Source organism: Periophthalmus magnuspinnatus, chromosome 12 (assembly GCF_009829125.3).
Source record: "Periophthalmus magnuspinnatus isolate fPerMag1 chromosome 12, fPerMag1.2.pri, whole genome shotgun sequence".
Taxonomy (NCBI): Eukaryota; Metazoa; Chordata; class Actinopteri; order Gobiiformes; family Gobiidae; genus Periophthalmus; species Periophthalmus magnuspinnatus.
Genome location: NC_047137.1, coordinates 18852477 through 18861141, shown reverse-complemented (window position 1 = coordinate 18861141; position 8665 = coordinate 18852477). Strand labels below are relative to the sequence as shown.

At 50.2% G+C, this 8665-nt stretch overlaps 1 protein-coding gene across 2 annotated transcripts in view; it reads right to left on the bottom strand.

Moving 5' to 3' along the window:
* Positions 1-977: 977 nt before the first annotated feature.
* The window catches only part of dcc (DCC netrin 1 receptor), an 82390-nt gene continuing 74702 nt past the window's right edge, over positions 978-8665 (bottom strand). For both annotated transcript variants that reach the window (XM_055225691.1, XM_055225692.1), the window contains exons 26-29: positions 8312-8449; positions 6347-6634; positions 5034-5179; positions 978-1149 (exon numbers count right to left, since the gene is read on the bottom strand). In XM_055225691.1, coding sequence (XP_055081666.1) covers positions 1060-1149; positions 5034-5179; positions 6347-6634; positions 8312-8449 — 662 coding nt within the window. In that variant the 3' untranslated portion in view covers positions 978-1059. The remainder of the gene's footprint in view (positions 1150-5033; positions 5180-6346; positions 6635-8311; positions 8450-8665) is intronic.

The window sequence follows — 8665 nt, the reverse complement described above, 5'->3', positions numbered from 1 at the left end:
GACGCAGGGACGCAGGGACCCAGAGACCGAGGGACCCAGGGACCCAGGGGTGCAGGGAAGCAGGGACTCAGGGACCGAAGGACCCACGGATCCAGAGACCCAGAGGACCCAAGGACTCAGGCCCTCAGGAACCCAAGGGTCCAAGGACCCAGAGGATGGTTCAGGTTTCTTCTCTCACAGATCCAGGTCCCATTTGGGCGGAGCAGGAACTGGCCTCAAACAGAAGAGGATGAAACAAAATGGCAGAGACTTTGGCGGTGGGAACACAAAATGGCCGACGGCGTGTCCGTTCAGACGAGGTCACAGTAAACTGAGGCGTCCTCAGCGGAGAGTTACGGAAGCTACGAATAAATACCACGAAAGGAGCCGGCAGGGTCCTGTCTGTAGTCCACTGCTCCTGTCGCTGACCCAGTGCACCTGTCTGTGGTCCAGTGCACCTGTCTGTGGTCCAGTGCACCTGTCTGTGGTCCAGTGCACCTGTCTGTGGTCCAGTGCACCTGTCTGTGGTCCAGCTCCTGTCGTCAGGTGCACAGGGTCAGCAGTGTCTCAGATGAGCCGGACTCGTCCAGGCTCAGAACGATTTTTACAAATCCGTGGAAAAAGTGGCCGCTGTGGTGAAGTCACAGGCAGAAGAAAACAGGTCCAGAGAAGAAAGAGGAGGAGGAGGAGGGGAGGTGGAGGAGGGGAGGAGAGGAGGAGGGGAGGAGAGGAGGAGGAGGAGAGAGGAGGAGCTCTGCAAACAGTAAAAACCACAGGAGGTTCTGATGGTTTGTTTTTTTATAATAATGTTTTTTTTAGAGGATTCAGAGGCCGATGGCGACGCATCAGATCAGAGGAAAAACACATTTATGTTTTGAAAAATAAGAGAACGAGGCCTCAGGACTAAAGAATCGATTCTTACAGATTGGTATCGGCTCAGAATCAGAACAGTCACATCTTAAGTCAGGGACATAAAGGGCTGAATGTTGTGTCTCCTGTGGGTGTTTGCTGTTTGCAGAAAGGGGCGGGGCCAGGGAGATGTGGGCGAGGTTAACATGTAAAGGGGCGGGGCATTGGGTGCTAGAAGGCGGAGCCTGTGATGGCGTTGAGCTGCTTCATGAGTCCCTCCAAACTCGCCATCTGCTCCGAGAGGTCGTCCTGTTCGTACACCTGAGACAGAGACAGAGAGAGAGAGAGACAGGGTGAGGAGTAAATACTACTACTGCAAATACTACTACTGCAAATACTACTACTGCAAATACTTATACTGCAAATACTTATACTGCAGTACCATCTGAGAGAGAGAGAGAGAGAGAGGGTGAATTACTTGGTAAATTCCTCTGTAAAATAAGTATTTGTCACCTACAAACAAGCAACACTTTCAGAGGCTCCTCTGTCCTCCACTCGTTCTCTGTATTAATGGCCCCTGTTTGAACTCGTCCTCAGTATAAAAGACACATGTCCACAACCTCAAACAGTCAGACTCAAACTCCACTATGGACAAGACCAAAGAGCAAAGGAACCACAAACAAAACTGTAGACACCAGGCCCCGAACACTCAATCTGCAACAGGTAAGAGCTGGAGTCAACAAATCAACTGTGGAGCAAGTATTACAAAATGGAACAAGACCAAGACCTGGGGCTCCACCAAGATCTGACCCCGTGGGGTCAAAATGACACAAGAACAAAGAGCAAAAACCCCAGAACCACACGACCGAGTGAATGACCTGCAGAGAGCTGGGACCAAAGTAACAAAGGGACCATCAGTAACACACTACACCACCAGGGACTCAAATCCTGCAGTGCCAGACGTGTCCCCTGATTAAGACAGGACATGTCCAGGCCCGTCTGAAGTTTGACAGAAGCATTTGGATGATCCAGAAGAGGATTGGGACAATGTCACATGGTCAGATCAAACCAAAATACAACTTTTTGGTAAAAATCTGTCGTGTTTGGAGGAGAAAGAATGCAGAGTTACAACCAAAGAACATCAGACCTACTGTGAATCATGGGGGTGGAAACATCATGCTTTGGGGCTGTTTTTCTTTAAAGGGACCAGGACGACTGATCCGTGTAAAGGAAAGAATGAACGGGGCCAAGTATCGTGAGATTTTGAGTGAAAACCTCCTTCCATCAGTGAGGACATTGAAGATGAAACGTGTCTGGGTCTTTCAGCGTGACAATGATCCAAACACATCGCCCGGGCAACGGAGGAGTGGAGTAAGAAGCATTTCAAGGTCCTGGAGTGGCCCAGTCTCCAGATCTCAACCCCATAGAAAATCTTTCCCAAAACATCACTGCTCTAGAGGAGATCTGCAGGAGGAACGGACCAAACTACAGCAACAGAGAAAACCTCTGGAGACAGAAAACGACCTGTCACTGCAACAAAGAGAATGTAACAAAGTATGAGACGAACTTTTGTTATTGACCAAATACTTATTTTACAACATAATTTGCAAATAAATAAAAAATCCTTCAGTGTGATTTCCTGGATTCTTTCATTCTGTCTCATAGTTGAAGTGAAACTATGATGAAAATTACAGACGTCTGGTCTTTTTAAGAGGGAGAACTTGAACATCTGGGGCTGAATAAATACTTTTTTGCCCCAGTGTAAACTACGAGGGGTTGTCTTGTTTGTCCTGTTTGTCCTGTTTGTTCTGTTTGTACAGCTGAGAGACACAGAGAGGAACAGCACTGCAAATACTACTATTAATACTGTAAATTCTACTGCTGATAAAGTAAATTCCACTGCTGCAGTTACACCTGAGAGTTACACACACCCCGGTCACAGTCCACACACTTTAATCAGACGCACAGATGTTCAACTCTGTCTCTCTTTCTCCATCTCTTCCCTCTCTCTCTCTCTCTCTCTCTCTCTCTCTCTCTCTCTCTCTCTCTCTCTCTCTCTGTGCTGCTCTTTCTCTAATCCCCCTCTCTCTCTCTTCTCTCTGGACTCGGGGCATCTGGTTGATTATTGATTGTTCTGTTGAAACGTTAAAACACCAGCTGCAACAAACACACACACACCCACACACACTGCACACACACACACACACACACACCCCCACCCCAACACACACACTGCACACACACACACACACACACACACACACACACACACACACTGCACACGTCTACTGTGACCAGAACTACTACTACTACAATGTACCTCTACTACTACTACAGTACTCCTCCTCCTCCTCCTCCTCCTCCTCCTCCTCCTCCTCCTCCTCCTCCTCCTCCTGATCTTGTTTCTTGTTCATTTTCATTGTTCCAGGTTAAAATGGTCAAATAAACGTCACTGATTTATTCAAAATAATCTCAAGATCTAAAGTCTTTTATGGAAAATTCATAAGTTTTTCATATTTTTTTAATAATTTGTCTTTTTTTGTCTTTTATTCCTGAATTTTTCCCATTTTACCCCAAATGTTTCCAAATATTTTTCATCATTCAGGTCGTTTTTGTTCATCAAATCACATTTCACAGACGACATCACACGTCTGAAAAACAACTGATACTTTACAGATGACGTCATCCACATTCTCTGGGGTGTGATGCTAACTGTAGGCACTGCTCTGTCTGAGGCTCTGTTAGACTTTAATCTGAGCTTTATTTTCATTTTTAATTTAAGTGACTTCTCTGAGCTCCAGGTGAGCGGATCTAAACAAGTCCCTGTCAAATAACATCACAGTCACATGACAGGCCCCTGTGAGGTTCCCGTGAGGCCCCTGTGAGGCTCCTGTGAGGTCTTCAGGTTTTAGACCCACCACAGACTGAGATGCTCTGATCAAGGACACATGACGTCCTCCTGACACTGATGCACAGTCTCAGTGTTGATCCTGTTAGATCTGAGTGTTTGACTCTGTGGATCATGGGATCCTCTTACAGAGACTAGAGGACTGGGAGGGCATCTGTGGTACTGCACTAAACTGGTTCAAGTCCTATTTAGAAAACAGGGAGAACTTTGTTGAAATTGGAAAATGTGTCTCAGATAAAATGTCCCTGACCTGTGGGGTGCCCCAGGGGTCAGTCCTGGGACCCCTGTTGTTCAGTCTCTACATGCTGCTGTTAGGACAGTTAATACACAACAATAATGTGTCACACACAACTCTGCAGACGAGTCAGATCTATGTCTCACTGCAGCAGGTGAATATGGACCAGTGGATTCACTGCATCAACAGATCAGTGTGTGGAGGAAAAACAACTTTCTCCAGATAAACTCAGACAAGAGAACAGAACATCCAGAACACTGCCAGAACATCCAGAACATCCAGAACATCCAGAACATCCAGAACACTGCTGCTCGGGTCAGGACTAGAACCAGGAAGTACTTCACACATGTGCTCCTGTGGCTCCTGTGGCTCCTGTGGCTCCTGTGGTTCAGAGACTTTAAAGCAGCTCAGTGTGAACAAGTCTCTCCATGGACCAGCACCAAAGAACATCTCCCACATGAGCCACATGAACCATCTCACACTCTGAGGACTTCAGGGACCGGCCTCCTGCTGGTCCAGAGTCAGGACTGAACCTGGAGAATCAGTGTTTCAGTTTTGTGCAGCTAAAACCTGGAACATTCTCCCTGAAGATGTGAGACAAACCTCGACTGTGACAAAGTTTAAATCCAGACTCAGTTCTGTTCATCTGCTGTGACTCAAAGGGTTTTATTCTGCACTTTTCTCCTTTAATGTTAATTTTATGATTATTTGTGATTATTTATGTTTCGATTTGTTGTTTTGTGATTTGCTGTAAAGTGCATTAGTATTAGCTTTAGCATTAGCATTAGCTTTAGCATTAGCATTAGCATTAGCCAACAGTTTTTCAGTGAGTCACTTTCACCTTTTTGTGTAAAATCAAACTCAAAAATCACTTTAGACTTTTTTCCCTATAATATTTTGCCAGTGCTAATGTGTGCTTTGTGTCACCATGGTAACTGCTAAACATTCCACCATAGACATACATGTAGAACACCCCTAGTCTGATGTCACTGGGTCAATAGGACTCGGGGAGCTCTCAGTTTGGTGACAGCTGACGAGGATCCAAATAATAAACAGACTCACGTTGGCGGCGGTGTCGTCGGCTTTGAGCCCCGCCTCCTCCTGGAGCTCGGGCGCCGTGGGCACCGACACGGGCAGAAGAGGAGAGCGCGCTTTACCCCCCAACCCCAAGGAGGCGGTCTTCACCTGAGGCTTCGGCAACGAGCCGGCTGTGAACAAGAAGAACAGGGTTAATGAACTGACCCTCTGACCCTCTGCTCCTCTGACCCCCTGCTCCTCTGACCCTCTGCTCCTCTGACCCTCTGACCCCCTGCTCCTCTGACCCTCTGCTCCTCTGACCCCCTGACCCTCTGCTCCTCTGCTCCTCTGACCCTCTGCTCCTCTGACCCTCTAACCCCCTGCTCCTCTGACCCTCTGCTCCTCTGCTCCTCTGCACCTCTGCTCCTCTGCTCCTCTGACCCTCTGCTCCTCTGACCCTCTGCTCCTCTGCTCCTCTGACCCTCTGCTCCTCTGACCCTCTGCTCCTCTGACCCTCTGCTCCTCTGACCCCCTGCTCCTCTGACCCCCTGCTCCTCTGCCCCTCTGCCCTTCTGACCCTCTTCTCCTCTGACCCTCTGCTCCTCTGACCCCCTTCTCCTCTGACCCTCTGCTCCTCTGCTCCTCTGACCCTCTGCTCCTCTGCTCCTCTGACCCTCTGCTCCTCTGACCCCCTGACCCTCTGCTCCTCTGACCCTCTGCTCCTCTGACCCTCTGCTCCTCTGACCCTCTGCTCCTCTGACCCTCTGCTCCTCTGACCCTCTGACCCCCTGACCCTCTGCTCCTCTGCTCCTCTGACCCTCTGCTCCTCTGACCCTCTGCTCCTCTGACCCTCTGCTCCTCTGACCCTCTGCTCCTCTGACCCCCTTCTCCTCTGCTCCTCTGCTCCTCTGACCCTCTGCTCCTCTGCTCCTCTGACCCTCTGCTCCTCTGACCCCCTGACCCTCTGCTCCTCTGCTCCTCTGACCCTCTGCTCCTCTGACCCCCTGACCCTCTGCTCCTCTGACCCTCTGCTCCTCTGACCCCCTGACCCTCTGCTCCTCTGCTCCTCTGCTCCTCTGACCCTCTGCTCCTCTGACCCTCTGACCCCCTGCTCCTCTGACCCTCTGCTCCTCTGACCCTCTGCTCCTCTGACCCCCTGACCCTCTTCTCCTCTGACCCCCTGACCCTCTGCTCCTCTGCTCCTCTGACCATCTGCTCCTCTGCTCCTCTGACCCTCTGCTCCTCTGACCCCCTTCTCCTCTGACCCTCTGCTCCTCTGACCCTCTGCTCCTCTGCTCCTCTGACCCTCTGCTCCTCTGACCCTCTGCTCCTCTGACCCTCTGCTCCTCTTTACTCACTGGAGGGGGGCGTGGCTGTGGCGGCGTGGGCGGGGCCGTGTGGCGGGGGGAGGAGGGGGCTGGTGAAGCTGCGCAGAGGGTGGCTCGGTCGCACACACGCCGTCGGGATGCTCCTGGCTCCGCCCTGAGACTCCTCCGACGACACCGAACCGGCCAATGGAGACACGGCAGACACGCCCACGGCCAATGAGGACGCGGAGGCGGGAAGAGAGGCCGCGGTGAGGTCAGGAGGCGGAGCTGACTGAGAGGGAGGCTGCAGCGGATTGGACGACGGCTCTGACGTCATCGCTGTGGAAGAAGAAAAGAGTCAGAAATATATGAACCAGGACTAAACCAGGACTAAACCAGGACTAAACCAGGACGGAACCAGGACTAAACCAGGACTAAACCAGGACTAAACCAGGACTAAACCAGAACTAAACCAGGACTGAACCAGGTCTAAACCAGGACTAAACCAGGACTGAACCAGGTCTAAACCAGGACTGAACCAGGTCTAAACCAGGACTAAACCAGGACTGAACCAGGTCTAAACCAGGACTGAACCAGGTCTAAACCAGGACTAAACCAGGACTGAACCAGGTCTAAACCAGGACTGAACCAGGTCTAAACCAGGACTAAACCAGGACTAAACCAGGACTAAACCAGGACTAAACCAGGACTGAACCAGGACTAAACCAGGACTAAACCAGGACTAAACCAGGACTAAACCAGGACTAAACCAGGACTTAACCAGGACTTAACCAGGTCTAAACCAGGTCTAAACCAGGTCTAAACCAGGTCTAAATCAGGACTAAATCAGGACTAAACCAGGACTAAACCAGGACTAAACCAGGACTAAACCAGGACTGAACCAGGACTAAACCAGGTCTAAACCCGGACTAAACCAGGACTTAACCAGGTCTAAACCAGGTCTAAACCCGGACTAAACCAGGTCTAAACCAGGTCTAAACCAGGTCTAAACCAGGTCTAAACCAGGACTAGACCAGGACTTTCCGTCACGTGGCTGTTTCATGTTTCATGTTGTGGGAGGCTGGTGAAAAGTTGTTGAATATTTCATGTTGAGATTAAAGAAAAACATGTCGTCCATGAGCAGATGAAAGATACACGTGCTAACGCTACATGTGCTAACGACGCTACATGTGCTAACGATCCTGCCGCTTTCATTAGGATCAGAGGGACCTCCAGAGGGTTTAAGGAGGTCTGGGTTTGATCCTGGTCTCATCTGGATTTCAGCTCAGTGCAAAAATGATCCAGTCCAAGATTCTGGTGAGATGAACTCCGCCCACGCCCAAAAGCGCCGTGAACTATTTTACTTCTCTGGGGTACTACTTTGTGATGTCATCATGTGGTCATACAGCTTAGGGTCAGTCTGTGTGATGCAGGAACTTTAAGTTGTAACACTAAAACACAGCGATACTTCACGGCTCTTATCCGGTTCTTGTGCGGTTCTTATCTGGTTCTCTTGCAGTTCTTGTGTGGTTCTCATGCGGTTCTCATGCAGTTCTTGTGTGGTTCTCGTGTGGTTCTTGTGCGGTCCTTGTCTGGTTCTCATGTGGTTCTCGTGGGGTTCTTGTTCTCTGTGTTTTAATTAAAGGCGTTTGTTCTGATCTGTGAACGCCGCAGTGAGTCGGTCATGACCCTGATCCGGCTCCTGGCGGCGAGACACAAACCTCAGGATTTAAACGAAGAGAAGAACCCTCCAACTGGAGACAGTGACGAGGTTAAAGAGGAACCGACCGCACGGCAACAACACGAGAGAACACAGGAGCCAAAACTAACAGAACCAACCCAGAAGAACCAAACACACAGGAGCCAAACCAAAAGAACCGAACACACAGGACTCACAGCCTCAGCTGTGGTTTAAACAGGTCGTGTTTCACAGAGACACATATTGTTTGATAAAAGCTCAGAATGAGGCAGTGCAGATAAAATATTCATTTAAATCATGTTCTGCTCGGGTCGTACCTGGGCTGAAGCCGCGGTCCACGGTGAGGCTGGGGAAGGGCATCTGGCGTAAACTGAACTTGTTGTGGGTGAATCCACAGGACGGAGACTGAAGCAGAGCAGGATACTGAGAGTCCAGAGCCACCGCGCTGACCACGGCTGCAAAGAGGAGGAGCAGAGGAGGAGCCTGTTACCACGGCAACCAGGAAATGTACCACAGTGTAAAGCACAGGGCAGAGGAGGAGAGGAGAAGCAGAACAGGGGAGGAGGAGAGGTCAGAGGAGCAGAGGGGAGGAGCAGAGGAGAGGAGCAGAGGGGAGGAGCAGAGGGGAGGAGAGGTAGAGAGGAAAGTAGAGGAGGAGCACAGTAACCAAG